Source organism: Punica granatum, chromosome 4 (assembly GCF_007655135.1).
Source record: "Punica granatum isolate Tunisia-2019 chromosome 4, ASM765513v2, whole genome shotgun sequence".
Classification (NCBI taxonomy): domain Eukaryota; kingdom Viridiplantae; phylum Streptophyta; class Magnoliopsida; order Myrtales; family Lythraceae; genus Punica; species Punica granatum.
Window position 1 is genome coordinate 25,702,163 of NC_045130.1, and position 16,375 is coordinate 25,718,537.

At 33.9% G+C, this 16,375-nt stretch overlaps 1 protein-coding gene across 1 annotated transcript; it reads right to left on the reverse strand.

Moving 5' to 3' along the window:
* Positions 1–2,095: 2,095 nt before the first annotated feature.
* LOC116204249 (TMV resistance protein N-like) lies at positions 2,096–4,199 on the reverse strand. The gene is made up of 3 exons (XM_031536329.1): positions 3,398–4,199; positions 3,194–3,297; positions 2,096–2,368 (listed from the first exon to the last, which is right to left on the reverse strand). The coding sequence occupies exons 1-3, from the start codon at positions 4,197–4,199 to the stop codon at positions 2,096–2,098; spliced, it is 1,179 nt and encodes a 392-aa protein (XP_031392189.1).
* Positions 4,200–16,375: the final 12,176 nt, after the last annotated feature.

The window sequence follows — 16,375 nt, forward strand, 5'->3', positions numbered from 1 at the left end:
CAAAATTTTCAAATCGGTCCCTGCTCTTTTAAAATCATTCAATTCAGTCCCCTGGACATTTTCTAAAAATATCCGGCCCTTTTCTACTTGGATCACCCACCGACAATGTATGTGCCCCATTTAAATATTTCATTTTTGTAATTATGTGACCATATCGGAAATTAGAGTTTATCGGGCGGTCAACTAATGGCTATCTCGACGGCTCGAAATTCGTAGACTAAAGCATTCGGCAAGTTTTTAATTAATCTAAAATTCTACATACGAGATAATCGGGACGTTAAATTTGGCTAAATTAAATCACTTGATTTCTTTAATTGGATCGCATGAATTAATTAATAATTTGTAATCGTGTTGACAGTTCAAGAACTGTTAATCATGCCCTTTTCAAAATTCACAATTTCAAAAGCATCGAGATACGTACAACGTAATCTTGATTTTCATGCACACACATATTTACCGATTCAAAGGCATGATTACCGGTTCTGGTCCTGCCGAATCCTAGCGTAGGTTTGTGTTTAGAGAGGGTTGAAACATGGGAAAACAAATTAATCACAAACTCGGCTTAATCAAACATGGGCAAATAGTCAAGTAGAGGGTTAGGTTTTGGGTTTTAGGCAAAAATACTTTTAATCTGTAAAAGCCATATTGTTACGATACAAAATAATCTAAAAACAACTCACACATGCAAGACTTGACTATGGACATCACGTCTATTGGGTCCATTTAAATAATGTCGAATGCTACATACCCTATCCATCATCCCATTTGTTTGTTTTAGGATAGGATTTGTATGCCAAGATACCTCGTATAATAATTGATTAACTCACGTAAATTCGGCAATAACAAAATCTCATTGTTTGTTTATTTGCGCTTACTTGTTACATTTTTACACTTATTTGTTATGCGGGTCGAGCCCGATCCTTTAGGATACGATTCACACTGGGTCCAACGCCCTAACCATCGATCACGGGGTCCAATGCCCCATACACCGAGTGCGCATTTAATTTAATTTCGATCTTTTCCAAAATCATACGGTGAGCATGAGTGAAATAACAGCCGAATGCGAACCGACCGGAATTCAGTCATTGCAATTTATCTTTTATTTGAGAGAACAATGTAAGGATTTATGTTATACGTTTATTCATGTAAGAATCCCGGTCGGAGAGCGGACGATCGGAGTGTTTCTTCGAATTTACGGTGTCAAAACGCATAAGATGAGCGGAACTTAATTAAGCGGTAATTAAATAAAAAATGGCAAGGCTAGACAAGTTAGAGTACCGATAGGGCATGCGAGATATAGGCTCGCATGTAACAGAATCCCCGAATTCGGAACCTCGGGTTTCGCAGACCATATGCCTTAGCAATTAGGTGTATCCCGTACCCCTAGACCCGGGCAAATCACCGGCCCTCGACCTTCGGGTCGTAAACAGGTAGTGGCGACTCCTTTTCACGAGCGTCCGTCTCGCGTCCCTAGGAAGGTGGACACTCCCAAGCCGCGTTACATTTAGGTGCGCGCATGCGTGCCCCGACGAGACAAAATTCGGGTGCGCGCAGCACGCCAACCAACTCGTTGCCCGAATTGTTGCTTCCTCGGTGGAGTCGTATATGCTCTGGCAAATTTTGCCTCGATTAGATGAAGCACCATCGACAAATCTTCAATGGCAATTTCATCTTGAAGTTCCACTTGGGGTGAATTTAAAGTGGGTTCCATCAGAACGTGCTTCGTGGAGTTTGAAATTAGTACCTCCAAAATATTCTCCTCAAAAGATAAATCGTTCATAATTGAGACATGTGTATCTCGCTCCAGCAGAGTCTGGTTCTTCGACTCCACGTCTTCTTCCTCTTCTGTTTGGCTATCCCTCTTGGAAGTTGTGTCTTCAACTTGCACTTTTTCATCTTCTATCACAATATCAATAATCTTCATATCACCAAGATTTGTCTTTCCTTGTTCAAGAGGAAGGCCGATCTCCAGAAGATAACTTGAAGACTCAAACAACTGTTGCTCACACTCTAATGGCAAGAACCTGTCCTTCAAAAGTCGTTTCATGCGCCTCCAAGTAAAGACCGGATTCTTTCCAGCTACAATATGATTTCTTTATAACCCGTGCCACCAAGTAGAAGCTTTATCTTTTAAACGATAAACAACACGATCAACTCGGTTTCCATCATCAGGAATGCCGTAGTAGTCGAAGAATCGGTCCACATCCGAAATCCACGCCAAGAATTCTTCGGTACTCAAGCTTCCATTGAAAATTGGGATTCCCTTTGGGCGATAATCTCTCTGCACCCATAGGTGACTTCTTATTCCACCGGAACTCTCGAGGGCTTGGGTCACTCGCTCGAGCCGTGTAATGAACTCCTCTCGCGTCTGCTAGAAAGTGAGAGGCAAGTCTTGGTCGAAAGTAAACCCTCTTGGAACTCGTTCAGGGTTGCTTTTAGCCAGTATCTTTGCATATTTTTCAAAAATTCACTTAAACACACGTGTTTCACTCGGCCAACAAGGATAGAACCTTCGCTCTGATACCAAATGATAGGCTCACGAACCAGAACTTGATAAGAAAGAAGGGTGGAGGGTAGAACCAACTAAACTCACTCGATAAGATAACTCGCCACGAGTAAGAAAAGTCGTTTTGATTCGCCACGCTCAAGGATGAACGATAAGAATCGGAATTTTCGCCACTAAACAATAAAATTGTTTAGATAAGAAAAGAGAAGAAACGCTCTAAGCAATTTCATTCAAAAATATTCATTCATAGTTTTTGATGTTCTCTTACAATAAGGTGCATATTTATATAGAGGGAAGACACCCCATTGACTCTAGAATAGGAAACTAATATCTAATCTCCTCTAGATTACTTTTCTAAAATAGAATAAGGTAATAATATGAAATATGAAACTTAAGAACTCTGGACACAAACTAAAATAGGAAATAATATCTAATTCTAAATATATTTCTACCTAAATAAAATATACTACCTGATTCAGATTATATTATTCCTAATTTTATAGATCAAGACATATCATCTTTCTTTTCCACATCACAATAATATTTCCTTGATATGTTTCCAAGATATTTCCTTAATATTTCCAAGATATGTTTTTTTGGGCATGGGCTCGTTGAGAAGGACATAGGCTGAAATCTGAAGCACATCAGTTAATAAGGTAAGATATTCCATTTTCACAACCACTTTACCTTTTTGCTCTTCAGCATAGCAATGGCTTCCTTGTGCTCCCACAATCTACTGTGCTTTCCAAAATCGATGAAATTCTCCAAACAAACTATTTCTCTTCCAAGATCTCAAAGTTGATCATGTATCCAGAAAAGTCTTATAATCTATGATCTTTATCAATGACATGGAAACAAGATCATCGATAGCGGATTCTGGATGAAACTTACAAGCCTCCCACATGTACATCGCATTTGTCTTGTCCTTGTTATTGAAAAAACATGAAATATCAAGAAATATTTGATGTGCTCGACAATCTAATTTGTCGTAACTTAGTCTCAGCTTCTTCTGGACATTCTCGTGAGGTATTCTTGCCAATGTTCTAATGTTTTCTTTCCACTCATCTCTGTGTTTCCCATGAAGATGTGAACCTATAATCTCAAGAGCCAGAGGAAGCTTTCCAACAATGGAGATAACTTCCGTTGAAAGATCGAGATAATAGGTGGGAGGGAAGTCTTCCTTAAACGCTTGCTTACTACAAAGTTGGAGAGCCTGGTAGTAATTCATTTCCATCATTTCAAACTGCATAATTTTGTGCAATGGATCTCGTTCAATTATGCTCTTATCTCTAGTTGTAATAATGATCCTACTTCTTGAGCCAAACCAACTAGAATTCCCAGCTAGTCTATCAATCTGCTCTATATGATCCACATCATCAAGAACAAGAAGAACTAACTTGTTACGAAGCACATCTCTACTCCTCTTAACACCATCCTCATTGTCAGAAACGCTTGGAAACTTCCAAAGAAGATCGACAAGTAGTTTTGTTTGCAACTTTGTAGGCTCACCTTTTGATGACTTTCGACTATCATTGATGAAGCTGCAGTATTCAAAGCGATGGGAGAGTTCATTGAAGACCAGCTTTGCAAGAGTTATCTTACCAATACCTCCCATCCCATGGATTCCAACAAACTGTACATTTGGAGAGTCCACATTCAATAACTTCATTACGGCTCCGACTTGGTCAGCCATTGGAACCAATTGGCTAGTAATAATTTTCCCTTTTGCCTTCAACCTCGTCAAAACTTCTGACGTAATTGCGATACAAAACTCTCCAAACTTATTATAAAAATTGAAATGTCATTTACAAACGAAAAAGTCATGATAGGAAATCTAAAATCTCTGAGTCTACCGAAATGGGAAATCAAATAAATGTCTAAAATTTTCTCTCGAGTGTGCTGACGAGATTATTCTATTTAAAAAAAAAGAACTAATGACAAAACTAGCATCGATTATAGGTATTTAATTTCAGCATCTCGATATCGTGCAATAGGATATCACGGTTTGTGTAGCAATATTTTGTGGCATTCGCATTTTCACAAGTGTAGGAATCTCTCAACAATGAACTCTTCATATTCTTGCATTAAGTTATTAGACCCCAAAAGTAATTTAAAAAAATTTAAAGAAAATAAAAAGGTTAGCATATGTTTGCTGATGCTGTAGTTGTAGAGACATCGCTAATTTTGTCCATTGTCTCGTGTTTGAAACTCTTTATTGAAATTTCTCATTTTATTATTCTTTTCCTTTTATATTTTTTTGAATTTTTTTCCTTTCTTTCTTTTATTTGTTGCATGTTAGACTCATCTTTTCTTCCCTCTTCTTACTTTTTTTTTTCAACACCTTCTCTCTTTCTTTTGTTTTCATTTTCACATATGCCATCATTATGGATGAAACTACCAAACTGAATATACTCATTAAGTAATTTATTGAATTAAATTTCGTGAATTTGAATAATTTTGGAATCCTTAAAACTGCATCTTGGCACGTATGGCAATACCGATCTTGTAAGAGATTCACCTAGCCGGTACTGACAGTGGGATTGCGTGATTTTGGGCAAAACAGTATGACTTTACGGTAGATTCTATAAGGGGACATAATTTGACATTCCATCATAAAATTTTCCTTACAATATGGGGTATGTCATGTCTTTACAATACGATATGTCATGTCTTCGTTGTCTTGTCACCTGTCCCAAATTATCAATTTCTCATCCAACCAACTAGCTTTTTTATTTTCAAAATTATCATTAACTTCCAAAAAATTTTCAATTATATTATTTTAAAATCTTATAACCTTACAATAGGAATATGTATTGTGTAGTGTAGAACTTGAATCGGCTAGAACCTACTACCCATTTCGGTAGGTTTTCGACACTTAAAAACATGTCCATTTCTTTATTATCTTGCCACCTGTCTAAAATTTTCAATTTGTCATTCAATCACCACTAGCTTTTTTATTTACAAAATTTTCATTAAACTTCTGAAAATCTTGCAATTATATCATTCTTAAAGTAGATGGCTTTACAATGGGGGAATGCATGGGTCATGGGTGTAGTGTAGAACCAAAACCGATTGGAACTAACCCATTATCACTCTATGTTCATAAGTATTACGGTACGGATCTTGGGCTTCTTATTGTTTTGTTCTGATGAGTCTCATCCCATCTCATGTTTGCCACCCCAAAAGTCTATTGGGATAGCATAGGATTGGACGTCGGCCATCCATATGCCCATCCGTCGGTCCATCCATCTACCTTGAGGATTGAATTAAGGGCCAAAATATGTTTATGGGCTTTCCTTGTGTCCATCATCTCTATCTCAAATTAATTTCGACCCCGCCCGTATGCTCATCTGCAAATTCTCTATTGGAGAAATATTCATGGTAACACAAGCGAGTGACGCAAATTCTCTTTGGTCCTCTAATTTTTTTAATTGCCAGCACTTGACTACATGAATTTTAAAAAAAAATGGCTAAAAGGACCATTTTGTTATGGTTTTTGAAAATTTAGGGACCGAATTCTCAATTTTGAAAATTCATATATGAAGTGCTGGCAATTAAAAAATTATAGGGCTAAAGTGTTAGTAAACTCAATCTATAGCAAATATTTATTTTCATTTTTTTGTTTCCTTATATAAGAAATCACGAACTCTTATTGCTTCTTATATGTATATATGCCCGATCTCGTCTTTCGTCAAATTGCTGACGATGCATGCATGGTGCCTAATCAGCAATAATCCTCCACCTGGATTTGTTTTTATGTGTATACTAGCTTATGAAACCCGTGCATTTCATGGTTTTTATGAAAAAAAATTATACTAAAAAGTTAATTATGAAATAGTAAATAATATGAATTTATATTTTTTATATATGAAAAACGGTTCTTTTTTATTCAATTTATAAATAAAGAATTTAGCTATAAGTTCATATACATCATTTAAATTATCAATCTTGTATCTATGAAAATACTTTTAAATTCCTAAAAATCTAATCTTTAGTTTTGTTGAAAGGATGATAATTAATAGGATCTTTAAAATTTTATAATTTTTTTATTTGCTTGTACTTTATTCTTCAAGCATTAAATAAATTAAATTTCGTGAATTTGAATAATTTTGGATGAAATGATATAATCATTTCGATAGAAGATTCGCCTAAGTAATATTTAATAATAGTAGCTATATCGTACTTCTAAAAATTATTAATATGATGCAGTCCAACGTAAATAAATTAAGAATAATATACATTTAATAATATTAATATATAGATATATAATTGGTTATATATATACATATGTTCAAAAGAATAATTCGTATTATGTTTATTTATCATACTAAAAATTTTCACTATAAAATTTTTTTTGTTAATTAATTGAGTAGATATTTACAATTCTATTTGCAGAATAAACATATCTATAATTAATTATATACTTATTGAAAATAATGAAGTTATGTTTATATGAATTAATTAAATAATTTGTTTCATTAAGTTAATTTCGAATATTTCATAATTTGACCATAACATATTACTTATTTTACGCTTCTACCTATATTTATTAACTTGCAGTCAAGTTTATATATATATATAGAGAGAGAGAGAGAGAGAGAGAGAGAGAGAAATACAATTCACTTTGCTGGTTGGAATCTTGATTCATGATGAATTTGATAATATGCTCCATTTATTGTAGACTCTGGTGGAAACATCCCAATTGAACCATACTTCAAAAAAGATTTGAAGTTCAAATTATAAGCTAATTACAAGAAACTACATGCCTTGTAAATGTTTTTACCCAATAGATAGGTGCTCGAATCAATAGTTTATATCGATATTGACAAAACAACCTCATCAAGTGTGTATGAACTTCAAAACCAACTTATATAAAGATATTTATGCAATTAAAGTAACTTAAATTTAGGGCAAATTATCCCATATATCCCAAGGTTTCACCTTTCTTTCAAATATACCATATACTTTTAAAATGATCTAAAAATCACATGGTTTTACATTTTTTTTCCAAATTTATCATGCCGTTATATCTCTGTCAACATTTCATGGTCTTGCCATTGTGGTCATTTTATCCGGGATAGATTTAAGAAAAAATTAAAATCATAGGATAGATTTGAGAAAAAATTAAAACCATGGGATAAATTTGGAGCCTACTTACGTTTCATTAACGAAAAATATAATGCCGAGATAGATTTGAAAAAAAATGTAAACCATGGGATATTTTAGTTCATTTTAAAAGTATATGATGTATTTGAAAGAAATATGAAACCACTGGATATATGGGATCAAAACCCCTCAAATTTAATAGTCGTAATAATAATATTCATCTTAATTGTCACAAAATTTATGTTTTCCTTTATAAATTGATGGCATTGGTAGTAAAATTTATATTATGACATTGGTGGTAAAATAATATTATGAGCTCATTTAATGCAAATAATTAGTGGAGTTTATCACTCATAATCGATTTATCAACTAGTATTGAGAGGCGAAATTAATATTTTTAATTTTACTGTATGTGATTTTCTATTAAAATGATAACATGTGAATTGAATTCTTCTTAGTACTGTTTTGAACATTTTCTTCATTTTTATCGTGCTCTTAGTAATTACTATAACATGTCTTATTATTTAATTTATCTTTATATAATTATAAGTATTCGTAGTATGCTTTTACTAATTACAATAACATGTGTTATTATCATTATTATTTACTTATATATTACTACAATATTCGTAATTTTTGTATTAAGTGGTTCGAATAAGTAGTTTTTTCATTTCAAGTTTGCTATTATTAATTACAATAATATGTATGATTATTTAATTTCTATATAATATAATAATTTATGTATTAGTAAGAGATTTACTATTATACCTCTATATATTTTGGCATTGTCCAGTTTACATAATATATAGATTACTAATTATAGTAATATGTGTTTTTGTTATTATTATTATTATTTATATAATTATAAATATTCGTAATTGATTTGAATGAGTAGTCTCTTCATTTAAATATTTTCTATTATTAATCACAATAATATGTATTATTATTTAATTTTTATATAATGCATCAATCTATGTGATAGCAAGAGTTTTACTATTATGACCCTATTTATTATGGGATTGTCATATTTATATAATATATAGATTATGGTGTATCTCAGTGGCCGGGTACATTAATTTTATCAAATTTTCATGTATTCCTCCACTTTATACCAATCCATGGAACCCACACCGTTGATGGATCATATCATAGGATCCTAAAAGTCATGTTAACATTTGATACACTGAAGGAATATAATATATGTTAGGAGGGCAAAGTTTTACTCCCTGTAATCCCCGATCAATTGTCAAAACTAAAAGCATTCTGATTCGAGCAACATGGAACCAAAAAAACTGCCAAAAATAATACATAGATAATTCGAACAATTTATGCCAATGACAATAACACATCCGGTATCTATCTATCTGTCTGTCTGTCTGTCTATTTGTCTGTCTATCTATCTATCTATCCTAAAAAAGGCTCCCTTAATCGAAGACATACACAACCTAATGAAACCAATCACAGAATAGGGTCGATCAATAACATAACCACTGTTTAATTTTTTAGGAAGGCGAAAGTGCAATTCGATCGAGTGGAGAGCTAAGTGTAATAATATAATGGAATAAAAGTTGAGAGAGGATTAAATTAACCCATGGTCGTGTAAATCGGTCCAATTTCATCAAATTTTTTTGTCCGTCAATTTAATGAGGTGGCACATACTGCACGTGGCAAAGAAAAAAATAAGATTGTCCGTCAATTTACCTTCTCTTTCTCAAATTGGTGGTAAATTGTGTGTCGTTCGGTACAATTTTGCCGATTTGCTGTGCATGCCTCATAAAACTATTCGATTGGAATCCTCTTCAAACTCAAGAGGGGTTTTAGAGTAGAAAGTATCTGACAGGTTGATGTACAGACGAGGCTTTTGACACGTGTCTCATTTAGATCGGGCCTTGTGTGTTACCGCGTGATAGTGATCACCTGCTAACACGGTTGCACTAGATATTTTCTAAGTTTCGACGCACTCATTCAGAAGAAAAAGTTTGTTAATTCGTGCGATTCTATCATTAGATTAACGGGCTTAATAAATTAATTTTGTGCCCTACGGTGCCAGAAAGAGTTTTCAGTCCGATCCCTATGCGGATTGTCCCCCTCCCCAAATTGTGAACCACTTTGCTCGTATTTGAGAAGAAAATTATAGGTAAATTTCGAATGCCTGTCCCCTACTCATGGTTGAAATAGAAGAACGATTAGGGGTACGACTATAATTTCATCCGGCCAAGACAAAATTAAATTATTTGTCACATGGGCAGGGCCACCTCGTTAAATTGATTAATTAAATTGAGGAAATTAGACAAAATGGCTGATGTCAAAATTCAAACAAAAGTATAGGTATGATTTATGAATAAAAAATAAAATTTATAATAGATTTGAAAAAAATGCGAAAATTCATAACTATTGATGTCATTTATCTTTTAAACGATTCTCTATTTATAATTAACTTATGTATCCTCAGGCTTTGAGTCTTGACTTGAGCATAGGGCACTGGGACTTGTCCCTGTTATTTGAGCTTTAGAGCCTTAATATTATGAGCTTATTATTATTTCTAGGCCATATTAAATAGGATAAGGGACTGCAGCCCAAATTTATATATTGGTCTTATTCAAACAAACAAATATGAAACTTAATAGATAAACTCCTTTAATTCAAAATTGAGGACATGTGTATTGAACTTTGAATCGATGACTAGCAACCATGACAATGTAATTTAAATAAGTGCCTACTATCAGGAAACCAAAAGAGAAAATAAAAAACAAAATTAACTAGCAATTTGAGGAAGAATAGTTGCCATGGTGCTTGTCCCAGCATCCGCGAATCCTATTGATTATCGTTGGATGCATCAGAACTACGTGTGCTGCAGCCCTACCCCCATGTTTTGGATTGATAGTTCGAATTTCTAATTATACTAGCTAGTGGTGGAAAGTAGAGATCCCGCACCTCAAGAAAGAAAATATCATGGATATTTCAATGCCTTCGTGTCTTTTGGTAGCGTACGAGGCCGAAACCGGAAAGTATGAGAAAGAAAAAAAAAAGGTACAAAGGCAGGGTAAAACGACATTAAAAAAATCGCTTGAGATAAGCGGTTGAATATCAGTAACGATATTTTATTCATGCAATCTCTTATCTTGATACGTTGCCCGATCTTAGTATACATAATTCACTATCAAAATATACCATTTGTCTCTTATTCGAAAAATCTCTCAATGAATATATTTTATTTTATTCATGCAACAAAAATGCAACAATGAATATACCAAATTTCATGTTCTACTACACGACTCTATATCACCTAAATAATAAAATTCAATATATTATAAATGTAATTATAAATATATTATTTGAGACTTTTTTTTTTGTTTAATAAGACTGTGAGTTTAAGTCGTTTTGAGTTCTAACATCGATGTGGCAATAAGACATTGCACCGAGTGTCACGTTTCTATTGGTGGTGACTGCAAAAGGCATACTTCGTCCTAAGTGGCGCATTCCAAGGCGTTGCTTCAGCTTTTATTATTTATATAGATATAGATTATTATACTAAAGTGTTCAAAGAAGCATGACAAATCAAAGAATAATGAATATAATTTACCTATTTTTTTTTATAACTCAATTAGATTTCTTAGAAGTTAAAGCTCAGTACACTAAGAGAACGACAACAATACAGGAGAAAGCTGAAAAAGAAAAGGGAAAAGTACTTAGATAGGAATGGACAGATCGAGGGAACTAGAAACTACAGCCAAGTAATGAATTCTTGGTTCCTATTGACTCCCGACTAAGCAAGCGAGTCAGGAAGTGAATTTCCTTCTCTACAGGAGTTCTGGTACCTAATGGTACTGGAGTAAAAAATCGAGAGATGCATATAAATGTACTTCCAAGGTGAATCGCAATTCTTTTGAATCTATCTAAGAACATTCATGGAATCTGACTCGATTATCGGACAAGAGCCAAACAGGGCTGAATTGTAAGATGACAAATGAAGGGCCTTCCTAACAACAAGCAGCTTGACGAGATTTGACTCCATAATGCTAGATGGAGCAGAAAATAGACACATTATTTTACTAGCCGAGTTGAGAAGAACACCTCCGAAGCCTGAAGGTCCTGGCTTTCCCAAAGAAGAGCCAATCTATATTTCACTTTAGCCAACCGAGAGGAGGGGCAGATCAGGAGATAGAATCCCTAACCTTTCTTGAATTTGTCCACTTTCGAACACCATCCCAGGAAATATAATTGAATTAAGTTATGACTTGATTCCAATTCCACTTAGGGTACATGTATACCCAGTCTAAGTCAAATCGGATACTATGCAGTTACACACTCAAAAAATATAATATTTCTTGTCTCACTAATGCTAAGATTTTCCACCGAACAAATTTTAAGTCTCTATAAATGACCAAGAATAAATGAGATAAATACTTTAATTTTGTTTTCAGAGACTAAATTCTGTAATTGAAAACTTGTAAATGAAAATATAAGTAGAAAGTTCCTCTGATTCTCTTTCACGTACAAGAGATTGGAACGTGTGGGCTTGAATTCAATTTCAATGTGGGCCCTCGACTAGCTAGGACTGAGGGCTGTTGAGAAATGTTTGTGGCTCCTTATAAATGTAAAAAATTCATGTTGGGAGAGTTTTATTCCTTAATAGGCCAACCAGACTCTATTGGATTAGTTGAGCCTTAATTGGGCTTTTAGATACCATAGTTCACACTGAAAAAAAAATCATAGAAGGCATTATAAGATCGAGTAGAGTAGGCCATGAATGAATTCTTGTATAATTGAGTAATGGCTGACAAATTTGTTTCTTGGATATTTGCCAGAATTTCCATCTTTAACCCAAACTTACAGATTTCACCCAAAAAAGCCAACCTTATACGCTTATCGAATAATAAATAAATAAATAAAGGCGAACCTTATATACCCGAAGAGGTAACCCATAAATAAAAATTAACAATATAGAAGGGAAAAAGGATAAAAAGAGCGCCCTTTATTAATTTTAGTAATTAATAGAATTTTTAGCTTGTAGCTTCACCTAGCTAGTGGAAGTAATAGATCATTATATAGTATCCTTCTAGATTAATTATAATTGCGTAGCTGAGTACACAATTGTATTTTTTCCCCCTTTTATTTCAACTGAGACTGAACAAATTTGTGGCCTCTTTTTCTCTTCATGGAAAATATATGAGTTGGGGGAGTCAGATCTCTGTTTCTTCTGGGCTCTGTTTGATATGATTCTCCAGTATCAGTTCCTATTTATAGCGAAAACAACGCATTTGCTTTTCCTTAATTAGTATATACAAGTTAAATTCCATCTTTTTTCTTTTTGGTTGAGTTAAGTTAAATTTAAAATATTATTGACTAACTATAACCTTGAAGTATGATGCCATTCGCATTTGTAAGGGAATGGAGTTTACACGTAGTGTATGGATTGGAAACCCACTAGAAGGCACTTCGCATAGTCAGGATAAGTCGATATCGTTTGATACATATTTCATATACTTTTCCCATAACTTTTTGAAGTGTCGCGACAATTTTGAAATATTAGATTATGAAAATTAGGCCTTAGCACCTAGTAAGCCGGTCAGAATCAGTCCACACCATCACCTCCAAATGGGAAATATATCCTTTAATTCCTTGTAACAAAACGTGGTTCTATTTGACGATCATTTAGATGAATAAAGAGGAAGTATTCCCAGCGGCCGAATACGAAAACTCCAAGTTTGTAGTAATATGTTTTAGCCTTAAAAAAATGAAAAGAAATTTAGGAAAATGGTAAGTGCTATACAGATATATATAAGACATTTATATGAGAATATAAAAATATTCACGGATTATAGCTGGGCGTACAAGGATAAGGTACCCTTTCAAAAAAAAAAATTTACACCTTAGTATCCGGAAGCACAATAAATCCCCAACTAATTCTATCGAGGTGGGGCGGCTTATTAAAGGGTAAAATTCTCCCAACATAAATTTTCTTCATTCACAATATTCGAACCCAAAATCTTGTTTAAAGGGAACATGCGCAGAATCTCTTAAACAAATCCATGTAAGTTTTCTAAGGTTATTTTTGTGCCTTTATATACAAACGAGCTTTAATAAGAAGTCATTAATGCGGTATTTAATGCCGTATAACCTTAGGTTCTACTAGAATGGGAGCGGCCGTATCATCGATCTCGTTAAATTATTTCAAAGAAAACATATGCTAACACAACTCGATCCACTGTAGAAGTGCAAATTGAGCTTCAAATTAGTTTGGATATATTTCGCAAGGTGCAATTATAATCAAATTTCGTGATATTTCAGGTTAAGAGACAATCGATGCACTGGGAATACTGATTACAAACATGATAGTATTCTGCATGGTCATTACGAAGAGCTAAAAATGGCAAATAGCGCTGAAGACAAGAAATGCCCAAAATGGAAAACATTCCCAGTCGGTCAACAAAAGACTTGACCTGACCTGATCAGAGCAGCTACTGTAGGCCCCACACGGCTGGGGCTTATAAGTTATAACACTTCACTTTCGCACCGGCGCCAGCCTCTTTCATTCTCTTTTTCCCTTGACCAATCACGAGGTCCCTATGGCAAGATGCTTTTTACTGTCGTCCACCTCCGCCGGCATCCTTCTTCAGCCCACTCGCGTTGCATACAAGAGAAAGTACAGGAGAAAGCTCCTTTGGTTCACTTTCACATACAAGAGATCTCGAGTGAAGGCTTGTGAAGCCTTGTTCTTGGTCGAAGCATTTTCATGTATCGCAGGAGCCTTTGGGCTTGAATTCGATGTGGAGCCATGACTGACGGATTGAGGGCAGCTGATTGGAATATGTCCGTGGGTCTAACATACACATTAATTAGAATCATAGAAGAAAGGATAATAAGATCGAGCAGCATGGACACAAGTTCTTGTATAATTGATTAATGGCTGTCAAATTTATTTTTCAGGGGTACTTAATTCTCATCAATAGTAAAAGCGATGCGTGATATATGCGAGAATTTCCATCTTCAAGCCAAACTTATATATTTCACCCCAAAAAAGACAAACTTATACATTCGAAGAAGTAACACAAAAATAAAAATTAACGAGAAAGAAAAGAAAGGAAAAGGAACAAAAGTGCTCTCAATGGAAGCAATGGCATACAACAAATTTATTAATATTAGTAGTTTATAGAATTTTTAGCTTGTAGCTTCACCTAGCTAGTGGAAGTAATTAACCATGTTCCTGATTATTTTAATTAGGGTAAAATACACTTCCCTCCCTTAAGGTTTTACTCAATGAAACTCAACCCTATTCTTGGAAAAAAAAAAGTGACACTCCATTCCATTGACCATCTTGACTCGATAAGAAAATTCATTTTTGGTCTCAACTTTTCAGTGCTTTTCAATTTCATCCTATTTTTTGTTGTTTGATCTTATTCTTGATATTACATGGTTTGTCCACCTTAATTTATTGTTTAAATTACAAGTGATCTATCGATTTACACTATTTTTAAGAATAATATCTTTTTTGAAAATTTTAAAAGTAACTCCCAACAATAATTGATGCTTTCCATGATATCTTAAACTGTTACTTTTGATATCTTAATCTCAAGAGATGTCCATAACCATGCAATATTTTTGTTAATAGAATACTTTTGTAATAAAGAAAAACTATAATAGATGTTAAGAGTTTGTCCAAAGTCGACGACAAAACTATTCAAAGGGACCCTTGATGGTTTAGATGGGAGGCTATTCAACTAGTGAATGCTCGTCGGTATCCCTTCGCACTCTCGTTCCAAGTGATCGTTGCCAGCTATGTTTTCTTGCTATTTTGCCATGGTGGTGGCATGCACCATCCCCTCCTTTGCTCATTGCTATCATTCATATTTTTATTTATTAATTTTTAAAACTTATATTATTATTCTGGAAAAAAATTCCATATTAGCAAATTAAATAGAAAACTTGTGATTCTAAGAAGTCACCATCACCTCGTGAAAGTTGTATGCAATACTTTAGTAATAATAATCCAGGGAGGGATTAATATTTAAGAGGTCCTGCTTTTGGATATTGATGTTAAGAGAGCGGCCTCCAGAAGCTATACCTCGCCTCAAATAATTAAAGGGCTTAATAGTTATCATAGACCTCATTAAAGTACCTAAAATTGTTTTCATATTTTAAATTTTCTTAAATTTTAAAATTATTTTTCGTTTGGGAATTTCATGTCAATAGATTTAATGGAAAGTCAAATAGGATAACTAAACTAGACTAACCATGACATGTTGAAGACGATATTTTGAGCAACAAAATGAAATAGGATAAAATTTTAAAAAGGATTGAAGAATGAGGGCCAAAAGAATTTTTTTTATATTAATTCAATATCGCCAAAGCGGAGTGTCAATTTCTTGCCAAGAATGGGGTGGAGTTTCATTCTTCTATCCAAAACTGGGTAGAATATCATTTAGTAATAACTCAAGGAAACGGAATGTAATTTACCTTCGGAATAGATTAATCATAACAGCATAGATAGCTGAGTGCGTAATTGTAGGTATAGTAATTTTGTTTTTATTATTACGAATGAGATTGGATTTAAACAACTTTGTTTGGCCTCTTTTCTCTTCATGGAAAATGTACGAGTTGGGTGAATCAGTGGTTTCGGCATAAACATCAAACCTATCTGCTGCTTCTAGGTCCTGTCAGATATGATTCTCTAGTATCATTTTTTTTTTTTGGTAAATGATTCTATAGTATCAGTCTCTAATTATAGCGAAAACCACGTGACCTTTTATCTTATTATATATT